Source organism: Plectrocnemia conspersa, unplaced genomic scaffold (genome assembly GCF_051122295.1).
Source record: "Plectrocnemia conspersa isolate PC_06_02 unplaced genomic scaffold, ASM5112229v1 ptg000008l, whole genome shotgun sequence".
Classification (NCBI taxonomy): Eukaryota; Metazoa; Arthropoda; class Insecta; order Trichoptera; family Polycentropodidae; genus Plectrocnemia; species Plectrocnemia conspersa.
The window spans coordinates 7,689,193-7,706,667 of record NW_028277172.1 but is presented as its reverse complement, the minus strand read 5'-3'; the positions used below and the strand labels follow the sequence as shown (position 1 = coordinate 7,706,667).

At 32.5% G+C, this 17,475-nt stretch overlaps 1 protein-coding gene across 6 annotated transcripts in view; it reads left to right on the top strand.

The window, feature by feature from the left end:
• The window catches only part of grh (grainy head), a 185,228-nt gene extending 168,544 nt beyond the window's left edge, over positions 1-16,684 (top strand). For 3 of the 6 annotated variants that reach the window (XM_088190926.1, XM_088190924.1, XM_088190922.1), the window contains 7 exons: positions 5,354-5,448; positions 12,680-12,736; positions 13,571-13,669; positions 13,748-14,085; positions 15,456-15,639; positions 16,024-16,088; positions 16,220-16,684. In XM_088190926.1, the coding sequence (XP_088047052.1) occupies positions 5,354-5,448; positions 12,680-12,736; positions 13,571-13,669; positions 13,748-14,085; positions 15,456-15,639; positions 16,024-16,088; positions 16,220-16,355 (974 nt within the window). In that variant the 3' untranslated portion in view covers positions 16,356-16,684. The remainder of the gene's footprint in view (positions 1-5,353; positions 5,449-12,679; positions 12,737-13,570; positions 13,670-13,747; positions 14,086-15,455; positions 15,640-16,023; positions 16,089-16,219) is intronic. The other 3 variants (XM_088190927.1, XM_088190925.1, XM_088190923.1) reach the window with 1 other exon arrangement.
• Positions 16,685-17,475: the final 791 nt, after the last annotated feature.

Below are 17,475 nucleotides of genomic sequence, written 5' to 3'. Positions count from 1 at the left end.
TTTTCTCGAAAATAAAACACTAATTACTACGTATGGAAAAGATGAAAGCATAATTTTATTAGCACCTGCCAGATAAATTATATTTTCACTGATAAAAATATATATCTACCAGTGAAAATGTATTCCAATATGACTTCACTGAAATGACATATTTTAAAAAATATTTTAGGGATAGATTCGAGTTTTTTTTTCATGGTTAATCCGAGAATTTCTGGTTTAGAATCAGGGTCGTCATTTCTGCTTTTTTTAATATTCATATTTTTTAGATTCATAGTATTTAATTATATGAAAGCATTTTTCTGGCCAAATTTAAGGGGGGGGGGGGAAATGTCCCAATCTGCCCCCTTCAAATGACGTCCCTGTTTGTTTTAATCGTTGGTAAGTAACTGGTGTAACGGTTTTGCCGTTGTAAGGTCGGCCGCCGCATAAGTAATCCAATTGCGTCCTTGGTTTAATGGCGGCCATTAATCGTCGGGCGATAATGCCACTTGTCGTAAATCATCGCCAGAGCGGCTTCCGAGGATCTCTCCTACCGCAAAACGTTATAGGTAAGGGCGAGATAAGCGAAAGACGTTTCCTGTCCGTCCGAGAGACGAGAGTTAAAATTCGAGTCTCTCGCACGATTCGATACGCCTTTTCAATTTATTCACGCGCATTACGGCGGATAGGTGGTTAAGCGCGATAAGATTAATTTAAATTACCTACCAGCGAATCGAACAGATATACATCGTTACAACATTTTAGACAGATTATAATACTTGACGTTTCCTACTTGATGCGAATGAGCGAAAATTATCGTTCTCGTGCTTAATACCTTTCACAAATATCACTTTAATTTAATTTATAGTCATTTATTTGCGACAATTCGCTCTAATTCATATATAGTGCTTAAATTTGTTTTAAAAAATTGCGCATTTTACAGTTACCAGCTCCTCGTAGTAACGGCCGAAAACATTTTTGTGTGTGGCAAGCTCATCTGATGATAAATTTTAACATTAATAATACCTGTTCTTTTATTATAAATTTTTATTATTTCAATCCATTTTAAAAATATTTATTAAACCCTTATTTAGGAATTGCACTTGATCTTTATATCTGTGTACGTTTGTTTTTAAGAATGTCATTTAATGACTTTTAACTCCCTCTGAAAAAATCTGCAATGACATCCCTGAATTCAAACGTACACAGATATGTGTCAAGTTCAATTCTTCCTACATCCAATTTGCCTAAGCATCTTAAAGAAATAATGTAAAAGTCAATTTTTGCATACGGATGAAAATATGTTTATGTAATATATATTATTAGGTTAAGCCGCCAGTTAAGTGCTGTGTTATAATACTTTGAAACGAACCACCCATGATTTAATAAATTAAATTATTATAGTTAGCTCAGAAATAACCACGGGTGATCTCAATATATATATAAATCATGACGACGCTAATTTTCCTAGATTAGTTATGCATAATCATTTAACATAATTTAATAGTATTTTATTCATAATTTGCTATAAAAAAACGCATCGATTAAATGCAGTTAAACGCCCGAGGTAATACGCTGCGCATTTTATGAAATAAAACGTTCAATTGACGATTTAATCTCGAGGCAATCGATATTCAAAGTTAATCGCTCGGCGTATGAATAAATTTTTAACAATTAAAATAACCGAGTGTGTGTTTGCAAAAGCGACAAACGTCGAATTACACACTCGTATAATTAAATCAAACGCATTACGGACGAAATTGCTCAGCATTAAGCGGCGGCCAACCGTTTAAGTGTAATTTGCGGTTTAAAGCGTCTGGTTGCAAAAAAACGACGATAAACATTACATCTGTTTTTTTGCGTTATAAACACATTTTAACGCTTAGGAAATTCAGCAAATGTTTGCTATGTATAACACCGTGTTAAACGCGCCTCATTTTTTATCGTTGTTATTCTATCGACGATTTGAATCAGTGGTGTATTTACTTATATTTTTATTATAATTTATACATATGTAGAAATGCAGAATAAAATGTTGTTAAAACACTTTTTTAAATAGTGTCTGAAACAATTTTTTAAATATATTTTTTTTTATTACATGACAGATTTTCTCAATGCTGCATGATGGCCTTTATACAATTAAATATTAAAATAATAATAAATAAAAAAATACAGTTATGTTGCACCAGCTTCTCATAGCTATCGCCGAAAATATTCTAAAGCTTAGCAAACTCATTGAGTAGCTAAATGGCTCGTGCAAGAGGACTGTCATGGCCGCACGGTTTAGAATACGGGACGCGATCGCGACTCTATAAAACTCCTAAAGCATTGACAAATTATCGACACGGCCCATTAAAAACTTTAAAAAGTGCTTCATTGCGTAGATACTCATATCAAAAAGGCACTAGAATACAAATTAGGATATAATCAGTACTCATCAATTTTATAAAAATGTACTTTAATCATTTTTTCAGATGTGAAACGTTGATAAAATAAAATATATTAAAGAGAGGAGATAAGTCGTCACAAAAAATTTTTTTTAATGCATTGCGAAAAATTTTCCTCATCTTGTCATGTTTTAAACATCTTATTTCAATGCATATTTGGTCACATAGCTTAATATATATATTAAAACTACTATTATATAAAATAAAATGTGGTCGTACAATTATTTTACTCAGAATCTTATATTTCATGTTAATGTTAAATATATATTATACATACATATGTATTAATAAATAAACAATATCAATTATTAATAAATAAACAATATCAGTTATTTTAAAATATTACCAGAGAGAAAGCGCTACGAGCTTAAAAATTTGCTTTTTATGCTCGAAATTTCGCGCTTGCTTTTTTATTGGTGTAGCTCACATCTCGAATATTTTTGTTTATAGCTATTTTAGTCATTTAAACCCAGCCTAGTCGAATTCAGTATGCTTTTAAAACCTAACCTAACTTAATATATTGATATTGAAAAAGAGTTGAACCATTTCAACCAAATAAAACATAAAAAAAACATTTTATGCATATCAGCAATTATTAGAAAATATTTCAATTAATATACAATAATATATTAAAAAGAATCGAAAATTACAATTTAAATAATGTTAAAAAAAAAGTACGAAGTTGTTTTAATTACTTCTGTTGCCGAAATGACGCATTTAGTTGCTGTTAATATAAGCTTTATTGTGATGTATTGCAGCAACTACGATTCGGAATGCTTAAATAATTAAACATTATTCGTATTGATTTAAAATAGATAATAAAATCAATACCAGCCATTTATAAAGTCCACAGCTGCATAATATTAACTCGGAAACATGACTAATTTATGGAATTTCAGCAATTATAAGTTGTTTTTTTATTACTTTTTATGTAACTACTTTAATGTCGGTGTTAAGCTGTTATCAATAACATAAAATAAAAAGATAATTTTCACAAAATTTAAAAATTGCACAATAAATACAAGCTATTTATACTCAAGTAGTACATCGAGGGGGGGGGGATTACGACTCGGAAATATGAGTTATTTATGGAATTTTAGCAATTATATTTTTTTATTACTTTTTATGTGACTGCTTTATTGCCGGCTGGTATCAATAACATAAAAATAAAAAGATACATTTTACAAATTTAAAAAATCACAATAAGTATAATACAATTTATTTATAATCTAGCGGTACACCGAAGGGGGGAATGACTACCCACATTGATAAAAATACACAATATATGACATATTTTAGAGTTAAAATATTGATAACACCTTAGTGATCGCCTCCCTTATTCTTACCGTTGTGGCCAGGACGTCAGCGCTTGAGAACGCTTCTCTTGCACTAGTCATATAGCTTCTCAATGACCTTGCCAAACACAAGGATGTCTTCGAAAACATACAAAACTCGTCGACGATAGTTATGATGACCTGGAAAAAAATATGAAGGATGGTGCTCATATATTTTATATGTGCCATATCTATTTTTTTAAATGTTTAATTGTATAATGGTCATTGTGACGCATTGGTCAAACCTATCAAATCACGATGTTCAGATTTGTAATAAAAAAATAGGTATATGACAGATTTTTTGGGCCATTTGCATAAAAAAAGGTTTTGTCGTTTAATTTTATGTATAAAAATAAGTAAATTTTTAATATTGGGGGGTCTAGCCGTCTGTTTGAACAGTGTGTATTTTTTTCTGTCCTCGACCACTAAGAAATATTTTTTTAATAAGATTTATTGTAAGATAAGGAACAAATAATATTAAAAATCAAATAATATATTAGATATATTTAACATATGCTTATGATAATTAAAAAAAATATGTTGCAGATGAAAAAAAATGTTTTTTACCTAAAAACTAAACTCTTATCTGTATTGTGGACACGTATAATATATACCTAAATTTTAAAATACATATTTCTTACTTGATAAAATTGATAAAAAAATTTGAGAAAAATAGTAATTAAGTTTTAAGTAAAATTTAATACTCCAGGGACAATGATTTCACTTTGATTCTCAAAAAATCTATTAGAAAAAATTTAACTTTAATTTAATTTAACATCTTTCCTTTGCAATGAGATACATTGATTTGAGATAAAAATAATCTGAAAAATAAATTATAGCTTGTTTTGTACTCTCACAAAAGTTTTGAATGGCTTAGATATTTTTTACATATAAAATTTCCATTTGTCATAAGGTACATAAGATGCAGCAAATATTAATTAACCCTTTAATTGCCAAGTCTTTTCAGTTTACTATACAAATATCGATTTGTTGCATATTAAAAATGTATATATAAATGTTATTTTCTCCTAAAACAAATATCTTACAGCCTAATAAAAATGTATTTGATTAGTTTTTCAATAATCAGAAAAAAAATAGAAAATAGTATTCATTGCTAGTTCACCACAAAATAATTTAAGGAGTTAAGAACTTCGTTTTTGAGTGCCACATTATTATCACAAAAAAACTTTTTAACTAATTATGGATTAGTATTAATTAATATCATATTGAAACTCGTTTTTGATGGGCGGATGCTTCTCTTATCATTCGTTTGCATTCGTATTCAGAATTTTCTCAATTTTTTTTTAATTAGATACAAAGCTGAAAGCCAAGTTATTTATTTCGTTGTATTATAATACAAGATACGCCACTGGAATGACATATAGAGAGACTACGAAAACATATCCTCGAGTCGATCGATATTTATGCGATTTTCAAACACGAAACTAATCAGCTCCCGGTGATGTTTTTTCTCTCGTTATTTATCTACTGTATTCTCTCGAATCACGAAGCTATAAAAATTCTTCCCCGCCCATCGATGTGTGCGTGCGTGTGACGTAAGGTGTTTAATTGTGTATTTTGTTTCGGTTGCAGATACGAAGAACAGCGTCGGCTTGGTCGGGTGTATAGAGGAAGTGGCTCATAACGCGATCGCCGTCTACTGGAACCCCCTGGAGAGCTCCGCCAAGGTAAGGATACCGCATAAATTATACCGAGCGCAAAAGGTTAATCGCCTCTCGTGTGCGCACTTTTTTCTCCAATTTATTTCTACAAATATTTGAATACATTTACATATTTTAGCAGTTTTCGATCAAAATTATCGCGTCATTATGCCAATAATGGATTTTTTTTCTAAATCCATACATTAAGAAAAATATAAATATTGAATATATTTTTATTATAATAATAGAAAAAATACTGATTGGGCAATTAATAGTAGCCTAATAAAACAATTCACAAAAAAACAATCAATATAATAAAAACACTGTAAAATATATCATTTCGTGTTATGTCTACATATATTATCTTAGAAAAAATATGGTAATTCACATGATCGCTAAATCAAGTATTTTTAGAAATCGACTATCACCACCAGACCGTAAAATAACCCTTAGTGAAAAAAATATATTTTTATTTTGATGACGATAATCTAACGTAGTTTTAAAACTATCTTCATGGAACTTTAATAAAATATATATGTATACGCCTTTAGAAAGTGACATTTACTTGACGGATATCTCCGAAGTTGAATTGTGTAATGGGAATATTATAGCCTAAGGTGCTTCTGGTGATATATTGTTTCCTGTGACCGTTTCATACCAAAGAAATATTCATTCAATGTACCGGAGAATCCTTGCGTGTTATTTATAGAGGAACCCTTTAGTTCTAGTCGTAATGAGAGCCTTTGTGTGATCGCACTATTGTCTAATTTATCCTTATTGTTAAATAATCACTTTTGATCAGAGTAATAACGCGAGTTTCAAGAATAAGATCCCCTACATATTTTTTTATTAGCCGCCATTTTCAAATAATATAGAGACAGACTATACTTCGTTTCATTTAACAGAGTAGCTTTGAGGCTTATCTATATATGTATACATATACGTTCCAACTACTTCATTGTTTTCTGACACTCGCAGCGCACGGACGTCTTCAAATTGTTATCACTATACATATGTAAGTGATAACGATTGATAATTTATTGATTTTTATTGCTTATAACTTTCACTATTTCAACATAAAAAATATTTGTTTAAAATATAGAAGGAAGTAATGATAAGTATATCGAACATATCCCCGTATTTTGTACTGTAGCAAATTGTTGGGGAAAACAACCAAAGTTTTCATCTCTTTTTCACTTATGAATAATGACGAAATAGATAGACCTCAAAGTGACTCTATTAAAATAAACGGAGTATAGAGCTACTTTTATGACAATTTTAAAGATAGTTTTATTGAAATTTCGGTAGTTATCATGTCCTCAAGTTTTGTTATATTCCACAAATATAATGATAGAAAGTATTTTTTAAATTTAAATTAATTTTTATTTTAATATATTTTTTAATTTTTATTTTTACTATACGATTTTTTTAAACAAAGTTACGATTTTTTAATATTTTAAATAGCTACCATTTTAAAACAATATGGCGGATCAAACTGACTAATGATATATTTAGAAGAGCTATTTTAAAACAGATTTCAAGACGATTTGAATAAAACTATAAAATGTAAAAAAATATGATTTTTATTTATATTTTTAAACGTTTTTATTCTCTTCACTTTTTACTCAATTTTTTTTTTTGCAAAAGTATTAACTGCTATCATTTTGAAACAATATCAGGCTTCAAAACAATATTAAAAATAAAATATGTACAAAAAATCAATCGTATGGCCATAAATTCGTTATGTTTTAATCGAATTTCCATAAAACTTTAGTGGAAAATTGAGCTTATAAACATCTTAATTATTGTTAGGCTTCTTGATCCACCATCCTATTTTAAAATGGCAAAAATATATTGAAAAAAGTAGAGAGATATACTATAATATTAAACATATTTTTAACATATATTTATTGAGCATGTAAAAATAGCCCTAATGTTTATTAAAACTTTCTCAAAAATAATCACATTTCTTCTATAGCGAATAAGGTCAAAGGGTTTTTTAATGCATTCAATTATATTTTTCTCTCATATAGAATTTAATAGCAACCGTATTTTTAATAGTGCTAATTATTTTGGAATTTGATTCAGTTACTAAGCCGCGAATTAAACCCAAGTCATAATTTCACTTAGACCTAGAACCATAGTTAGATTAATTAATAGATCCGAGTTCGCCACCTGAAGATAAGAGTGACGCCTCTCGCTGTACTGTTTCGAATGAGACAAAAGCGAAATCGCACTTGATAATATAGTAGGGGCATAGGTAATAGTATGTATCGCTAATAACGTCCGCGTTTCTAGGTAATGAGGTGTTGCCAGGGCCGGATGTGGGCACTTAGATGCGAACGCGCTCTTTCCGATTCTTTCGGACGAATTGATTAGTTCGTTTTAATTGCCCGCACTTTGGGCACCGCTGGACGCGCTTCCGTGAGCTTCGCTCGTAAACTTTAACGGCCGCAAAGTATATAGTCTAAAGTCAAAAACGAGACCTTTCCCACTCTTAATTTAATTAACAATTTGGACGTTTCATTGCTTAATCGCAATCGTGCTTTTTTATTATTGGAAATTCCGTAGTTTTTTTTCATTCCCTCAAGTATACAATTTGGGATGTCAACACTTGTGATATTCAATTATTATCTTTTGTAGATAGACCTTTTATAATATCAGGATATCCTTCACGTACGAAATTCACGCCAAACATTTGAAACAATGACGTCTATCAGAAGCGACATATCCAAAGTTGTAATCGACGAAATGACCACAGCTAGTAGATGAAAATTCTCGAGTGGACGCGATTAATAGTCGATATGCATCCAGAACGAGGACGCAACCTCTGCTCTCTGATACGAAACGCACTTTCGAATTTATACGCAGCGCACGAAGTCATCGTCTTCCCCTCGTTCCTTCCATTATGGACGTTTATGGGTAAACATGGGGATATTTCATTAAGATAAGGTTGCCACACACGCGTAACCGAAATTTAGTAGCCCTGCTCGTCTGAGTTTAGGTTAAAGACGCGGCCTTCGCACATATATCAAACTTTATCTGCAGATACCATCTGTATGCTTCCTCGGCGAGTTCGTTTTTTATTACTATTTTTCTCATTGTTAGAATCATCGCTAGCACGTAGTAGCTGTTTACAAATATTATTCATAATAAATGTAATAAACTATCCAATCTTAAAGGATCTCACTTTTCATTTAAATTTAACATTCCTGTTATGATATAGATTGCACTATATAATCATTAACTTCAATAAAAGGCATTTTCAAATAGATCGTTTCATACTATTATTACTGTTATCAATCTATCCTCTTCCACTTTCACTGTCAAAGTCAGCGAGATGGCTCGAATGTCTATATTGTCGTTCCCCTTCTTTGATTGACATCTCTTAATGGACGCAATAAATTGGGAAGGCGTGGAACCACTGTCGTTAAAATGGCACGGCGATCGTCGCGCATTAGCCGCAAACGATCGCATTATCTAATAGTGAGTCGGAGGACGCCGGGCACGTCCGAGCAATTTTCTCCGGAGACGACCACCTGCCCTTCTCTCCGGTAGCTCCGTCTGTCGCCCGGGGGCTCCTGAAGCTGTGATTAGCCCGTCCGAGCGTAACTGCGCCCGCAATCGCCCACGCGAGCTTCCAAGCCAAATCACCCACGAATTACCGCGACAAACACCCTCCAGATACCATCTATGGCTTTACTGGCGCCTTTCTTCGGTTACATTGAATTAAAGCATAATAGCGATATTGACCTTTCTACTGAGGACTGGTTACTGTAGAAGTTTTCGCAGCTGGCTGCAGAACTTCCACCACAAATTGTAGATGAAGATAGCAATATATAGAGCAGGTCCTTGATAATGTTGATATATGTATGAATACAATAAAGAAGAATACTTAATCCTATCACAATTAGTTACATATTATGTTCAGACGGGCGCTTTTTATTATACAGAATTCTAGCAATCTTAATTCATAAGTAATGTCGAAATCGTTAGACTTGAGCATTTTAAATTTCTAAATATGCGCAATGATTATACCAAGGAGACGCAGACCCTCGGCGACGCAGAATTGGGACACGTTTTTAAGTAATCAATTTTTTGAAGGACGTAGTGGCGCTGGGTCTTGATTGACTTTCTAGTGGTATAGTTTTAAGATATAAGTATAGAAACGCTACTCTCCTTTATGGTAATGAGCCCTTGTGTCTTTCTTTTCGGAACCAACAAGCCAAGGGCAAAGCCCCGGCGTTGAGCCCAAGATAGAAAGCTCTCATTTTGGTACGTGGCCGTGACTTTAAAACATTATCTGGCATCTGGCGAAAAAAAGTCACATTATTTAATGAAAGTTTTTTTTATCTCGTTCTGAGAAGCAGTTTAACGTTACAAATAGTAGTGGCACAATTCAATTGCAATTGAAATAAAGTAAAAAAGGTTAAAAAAATATATAATAGATATAAAAATATTATATTAATAAAAATAAAAATCTATCTTATATCTTATGCCCTTTGCGCGATGAAATTTTTAACTTAAAAAAAAAACATATTTTAGACAACTCTACCTAAAATATGTTCACCCCATCTAATGTACTGCCTCAAACTCCTCCTCTTTTATACATTTTTTTTATTTTAATCAAGCTCTTTCATTTAAAATTAATTAAATATGCTTAATTGAAAATTAGAATTACACCATGTGTCGTATGTGTAACAACATTACAATATTTCACAATCGCGCGTGGATTGTAAATGTGTTAATCGAATACACAGCGTTATAAATAATTAAATTCACATCAAATATGAATAATTAACGTGCTACTTATAGATCGATCATTTTTCCAAGTAATAAAATTAACGTGTTCCATGACACGTCAATTATTTTCGCCTAGAATACAAGATGATGAATTCATTAATTAAAAAAAAAACATTTTCCGAGGTCGCCGAAGGGTTATTATAAAAAATATGTACACACACTTCGGTGTTGACATTTAATAAAGATGGCCGAACGGTCGAGCGTTACGGCCGACTGTCGCCTGACATTTAAAAACAATGGACGCAATTAGCTGGATAAAAATCTGTATTTATTCGTTTATTATGCGACAATTAGCAGATTCGTATATTATGGTCGATAATCGGCGGCATTGTGGCCAAATTGATATTTGACATTTAGCGCGACAGGGGTCACCTCGATCGCTTTATCTTTAATTATGAATTCGATTATTTTTTGCTACCGCGCATGCGCAATGGGTGATTTGAAACATAGGCGTAGTGTTTTTTTTTATTATTTTATAATATTTATTTCGCATACATTATTATTATTAGAGAAATTGACTGTATTTACATATAAATCGCGGTATGTTTATTTATGCATACAACATGTGTCCGTATATTATTATTATTAGTCAGGTACGCGGCGAAGAAACTCTCGCAATTAGTTCGAAAAGGAAACTCTCTTTTCACTTGTGAAATATGAGCGGAAACTGGATATAATTGCAAAATGACTAACATCGAAGCAGTAATGACGATGCTTAAGGATCGTGTAAAACTTAATAAGGAAAGCTGCAATTTTATTTATTAATAAAAAATATTTTCGTCGAGAGGATAAATCGATTTATACGTATCATTATTTTTTATCTACAATTTATAGTTTTACAAAACTATTTAATTGTATTTGAACATCACTAGTTAAAACATAACTTCACTGTAAATAAATAATGCTAAGTATGTAAATATTATGTACATCACTACGTATGGAAAAGTTAAATTAATCATATAATTTTACTAGCACGTGCCAGATAAATTATATTTTCATTTGTGAAAATATATATTTACCCGTGAAATTGTATTCCGATATGATTTTACTGAAATGACATATTTTAAATAATATTTTCTGGATAAATTCCAGATTGTTTTTTTTAGGATTTTCTTTGAGTGATAACTCGAGAATTTCTGAATCTCAATCAGAGACGTCATTTTAGCTTTTTACAGGGGAGGTAAAATTTGGCCAGTCAATGGTCGTATTTTTAATATTTCGATTTTATTGAGATTCATAGTATTTCATGGATTCATGGTTTAATTTATTTAAAGCTATCAAAAATATAATCCGTTTTATTATTTATTTACTAAGAATAAAATTAACTTTGATGAGCGAATTTGGAGCAATCCATCGAGCGTCTTCACACCTGCACCACTTCTGCGAATGGAATTTATAAAAAAACAGTTCGTTGATTGTTGCACAAACGAAAATTTAAAATATATAACAGATGTAAATATGATTTTAATTTAAAAATATTATGTTTTAAAAATATAGGTATGATACACTTACATTTCTTCACAAATTATTCGTTTCTTCGTTTGCGTAATAATTTTGTCACCATAAAAGAAAAGTTTTTATATAAGCGTTAAATGACGTTTATTATTTTAATGCGGAAGCGCATTTTCTCAAATAAGTTGTAATATTCAGATAGAAATGATCCGTTCCATTTATAACGTGTGCAGCATTTCACAAACATGTATAAAAAACTTTTATATATGGTAGAAATGCAGCTCTTAAATATAAAAAGACGAATTATGTCTCTAATTATATTTAAATATTATTTCATTGAGTGTAAAAAGAGTTTTCACGAATGAAAGAAAAAAATCAATTGCTTAAATAGTGTATATCTATAACACTCGTTAGTTATTCATTATATTTTAATTTATTTTATTCATCCTGTTACTACAAATTTATTTTAATACTTGGCTATATTCGATATTTAAAGTTTTTTGTTCTTACGTATTGCAGTAGCACGTAATCGGTCATCAGCACGTCGCTGTTCAACTCAACTTTCAATTTTTATCTTAAAAGTTGAAAGTTGAAAATAGCATAATTGACCTAGAAATAGCAGTCAGAATGACATGTGCAAATGTCACGTCGCTACTGTTCACCGTTTGAGAGGAGGTCTTGTAACAGACAGACAGAGATATACATTTTCCGTTTTATAGTACAGATATCTATGTTACAATCGGTGCTTTATCAAAAACGTATCCTTGCGATCGTACAGACGCAATGAATAGATTACTTCTGTATTTTAAAATATCTGATCGCAGACGTTGGTCATCGGTCTAAACGAGAGCAGATTTTTATCCCGCACGATTTCTAAACGTCAAAATGTCATACGCTAAATGTTAATTCCGAGCATTAAAATATAAAGGGATTGAACGCGCGAGGAACGATCGCGTGTCGCGTTCCAGTCATATCGTGACTAATGCGTTTTTTCTTCTTCCAGATCAACGTGGCAGTCCAGTGTCTCAGTACGGACTTTAGCAGTCAGAAAGGAGTCAAGGTGAGAGCGTTTTAATATTTCCACATATCTTGTCAAGCGATCGCGAATGCATTATGTTTTTTCCTTTTGGTTTCGTTTATTTATTTCGCTTCGGTTCGATCGCGTGCTGCGAGAAAGAGACTCGTCTACCCGCGTCGCCCATTATCTTTAATTATAATACTTATTACAATGAGATCGAACGTGTAAAAATATACTCACTTACTTAAAACTACGGTCGTCCTTAACCTGCGAACCTCATATTCATAATCTGACCATGATCTGCCGTCGCACAATCCGACGGTAGATCTTTCGACTTGTATGATTTGTCTTTGCAATTAAATTCAAGGGAATGTCGAATTACTCAACTCTAGTCTGAATAGTTCGACTGATCTTTCAATGTTATTACTCCTCTTTTCATTAAAAAAGCACCTTGATTTTAGAGGTAGTCAATTTTAATTTAAAACTAACATAACCTAATCTAGAAGTGAATATATTTTTTTAAACTAAACTAGTGGTTAAGTAGCGCTCGTATTTTTTATAAAAATATTTTCGGGATAGATTCGTTTTTTGAAGCATAACCAGAGCATTTCTGGTTTAGAGTCAAGGACATAATTTTAGTTTTTAACTAGGAGGAGGGACAAAAGTTCACCAGGCAGTGGTCGTTTTTTTAATATTTAGATCTCATTAAGATTCATAGTATTTCATCATATTAAGATTCATAGCTCCATTCTTAACGTTCGCATCATTTCACAAAATATAATTATAAAAACTCACGTTTTAAGCTACAAGTAAAGTTAATATTTATTTATCAATATTCAAATGTATAAGTACTAACGTTTTACGTATAATTTCCAGGGACTCCCACTACACCTACAAATAGACACGTTCGAAGATCCCAGAGACCCCACAGTATTCCATCGGGGCTATTGCCAAATCAAAGTGTTCTGCGATAAGGTGAGTTTATACATAGTTTGTTATGATGGCATTTATTCTATACGGAGATTTGATCTTAAATTTGAACGTAAATTGCAGGGCGCTGAGAGAAAAACAAGAGACGAAGAGAGACGTGCCGCGAAGCGCAAGATGACTGCGACGGGACGGAAGAAGTTGGATGAGCTATACCATCCTGTGGTGGAGCGCAGCGAGTTCTACAGCATGAGCGACCTGAACAAACCTCCTGTGCTGTTCACCCCCGCAGAAGATTTAGACAAAATCGCGGGAATGGAACTGCAAGGATTCTACGGACACGACGACGGATCGCTCCAGGGAGATTCCCACCTCAAGGGCGCCTCCCCCTTCCTGTTGCACGCGGCGAAGCCCGCGACGCCCACCTTGAAGTTCCACAATCATTTCCCACCGGATGCGCCTAGGTGAGAGAATAGGGCCCAGTTAAACTGGTCTGTCCGGAGCTAGCCGCAAAAAGTCACAAAAAACACATTTAAATTAACACGATATCATATTTAAAAAGCTGTGGTGGCAGACGGTGCATGAGTTCTGATATAAAATATCATTATTCGCATTGTCAAGCTGCTATTTATATTATTTTCAGTGACTTGCTCACTACAGCCGTTTTACAAAAAAAAATCCACCGTTTTGCCACAAAAATATGTTATATTTTAACTAGTATAAATATAATTTCATTAAAATATATCAAACAATTGATTTATAATATGCGAAGATAGTTATTTTGGCCTTAATAGATGATATTTCGCCCTAAGACTATATTTTGAAAATATAATTCAATTGATAGGCGCTAGTAAAATTGTATACTGCTCTAAATTGTCATTAAAACTCAATTTAATAGTTGCGAAACGTCCATTTGCTGTTCAAACCAAACCTAACAAAAAATAAACTATTGTTAGCTTTAGAACTTTCGTTGTGTCAAATTGGGTTCGGGTTATGTTTGGGTTTGAGCAGCAAAAAAATATTAAAAAATATAGAAAAGACTAACATAAAAAATGCATATGCTAAAAATTAACTAACTACAGTAAAATATCACATTTTCATCTTCATATTTATAATTTAGAGCTCAAAATAAAATAAAGTATGAACCTTAGCTAATTACAAACAATGCATTAAACCATGTTTTTTGCTTAAAAAAACTGATACAAAACAGATATTTAACATTTTAAAAATTATTTTTATTTTTAAAATATACTAATAATATTTTTAAATCTTTACATTATTCTCTGGAAACTGCATCAACAGAAATATGAATTTTTAAATCAGTGGAATAGTGTCCATTTTGAAATAAAATGTTGCATCAGACTGGCTAACAAACTTAGCCAAGATATTATAATATATAAGACCGATTTTTTATACAAGTTTAGTTGAAATCTGATTTAAATTACAGGAGTTATCTAATTCACAAAAACCGATGTATTTCAAATATAATAAATTTATATAAATAAACAGTTTGAGGTTTCTTAATTATATTTGTTTTTAAAACAATATATTAATGGGTAAAAACTAATAGTACAGCTGAAATCAACATATAATTTGACATATCTTATCTTTGTGGCAAAAATCTTTGATACAATCCGTTCTACAAAACGCATTAACATATATTAATTTTATTGAGTTAAAATCTATTTTTTATATGTTTGATACATATTTAAATTATATCATCTTCACGCGCCCGCAGGCTGGAACGGAGTGTCTGTGACTGTACATGACTCCAGACAGACCAGAATTGCGTTAATATCGCTGGAGGAGAGTGGTCAATCAATGTTTTAAATAGTTCCGCTTTCGGTTTCAGCGACAAGAAGGAGCCCGACGGAGAAGTTTTTGCTCCCGTGAAACGCGCCAGGACGTGTTCGCCCCCCCTCAGCGAGAGAGTGATGCTGTACGTGCGCCAAGACAGCGAAGACGTGTACACGCCCTTGCACGTGGTGCCCCCGACCACGCAGGGCCTCCTGCACGCGGTGAGCTCCCCCGTTCCTTATCGTCAGAACGACTATCCGGTACCTCGTTGCGCGCGAGACGTCTTGGATTTGTTTAGAAAATGCTAAATAACAATGTGGTGCTTACATAACATTATATATACGTACTATACATATTTATTATATATATATATTATACCTATATGCGCACGGCACGTAACAAGCATGTTTGTCATTAACAAAAATTGTGTTATACCCGTCATCACATTAGTCGAAGGCAGTACTTCTTTTCAAATCTAAGCTGAAACTAAGAAAGACAGAATCTCACGCATCCGGAGCGCTCTATTATACGATACGATAGATAAAAAGAAAAGCAAACTTAGCGTCGGCGTAGTTTTGTAACGTTCTGTTTTCCTTATTTTGCAGATTGAGAATAAGTACAAAATACCCACTTCGGCCATTAATAACCTTTATCGCAAAAACAACAAAGGGTAAGTAGGACTCATGGTTTAATATCCTCACCTCTACTAACATTATTAACTTACGTAGCGTTTATGGGCTTTCGCTTCTCTCGGTCTCTCTATCGCTCCCTCCCGTTTCAACTCCGACTTTATCGTTTCAGGATTACGGCCAAAATTGATGACGACATGCTGGCGTACTACTGCAACGAGGACCTGTTCCTGCTGGAGGTCAGGCAGGTGCCCACCGTCGACGAGGAGCTGTACGACGTCACGTTCGTCGAGCTGCTAGAGCGCTAACTTAGATTTCTGTAAACGCTTAGATGTTATTTATTAATGTAATTATACACGCAGAGCGGTCGCACGCTTCACTTTGTTCTTCGAAAGCTAACGTTAACATCTAGCGACCGCTGCGTATCTGTCGGTTCGCTGCGCGAGTCTCGTCATTCTTCAGAATCTCTGAGTTTCATCACTTCTCACTACTACTTTGGTTTTCTTCGCTATAGTTATCTATACTCTTTTGTACAGTTTATCTTTAACACTATTTAACATCATATAAAACGTTTTATAAAAAGTATATTTATAAGCTGCATATTCTTTAAAATACAACTTTTAGTTTAAAAAAGAAACAGTAAAGATTCACTATACAAGCTACGGAAGTGTCGCTTCCGTTGCTCGGTAAACGTTTACTATAGAACCATTGGAAGCGCCGCTTCCTCCGTTCCTTTCAAATGAATGTATAAAACGTTTTATATAAAATAACTTTATAAATCAACGCATCGTGGTTGATTTAGTATAAGCAAATATTATTTTATATATTTACTATAGAAACTGTAAAAATGTTAGCTTGCTTTCAACAAAAAAAATGAATTAAAATTTTCCTTATTAAATCACTAAACCGACCACCTTGCGAGTATGAAGGATCAGCTCAAAAAAGCAGTGTCACAATTGATCTTAAGCTTAAATATAGCCATTATAAAGGATATGCTTAAAACTATATAGTGATGGGATTCGTGCGGCGACCTAATATACATATACACATGATAATATATTATACGCATCCAATATTGTGCGTACGTACGTTCGTTTGTTAAGTAGTCGGTAGAAGCTAGAAGATTAGTGCAGTGTAAAACGTAACGGAGAGCAAGTAAACGTAACGTAATAAGCGATACTCGATCTCAGAGTGTGTATCTTATGAGCGAATTCTAAATTTTGTGAATAACTCTCTACGTAATAAATATATATTGTGCAAGAATATATAAATACATATATGTGTCTTTAAGAAATTGTGCCTTGTTTTCATTAATCGTATTTATAAATAAATATATGTGATATATGTTAAAAACACGTTCGCTTTATATGTCGTCGCGTTCTCTTTACGTTATATATTATAAAAGTCATTACGTATATTGTAACGAAA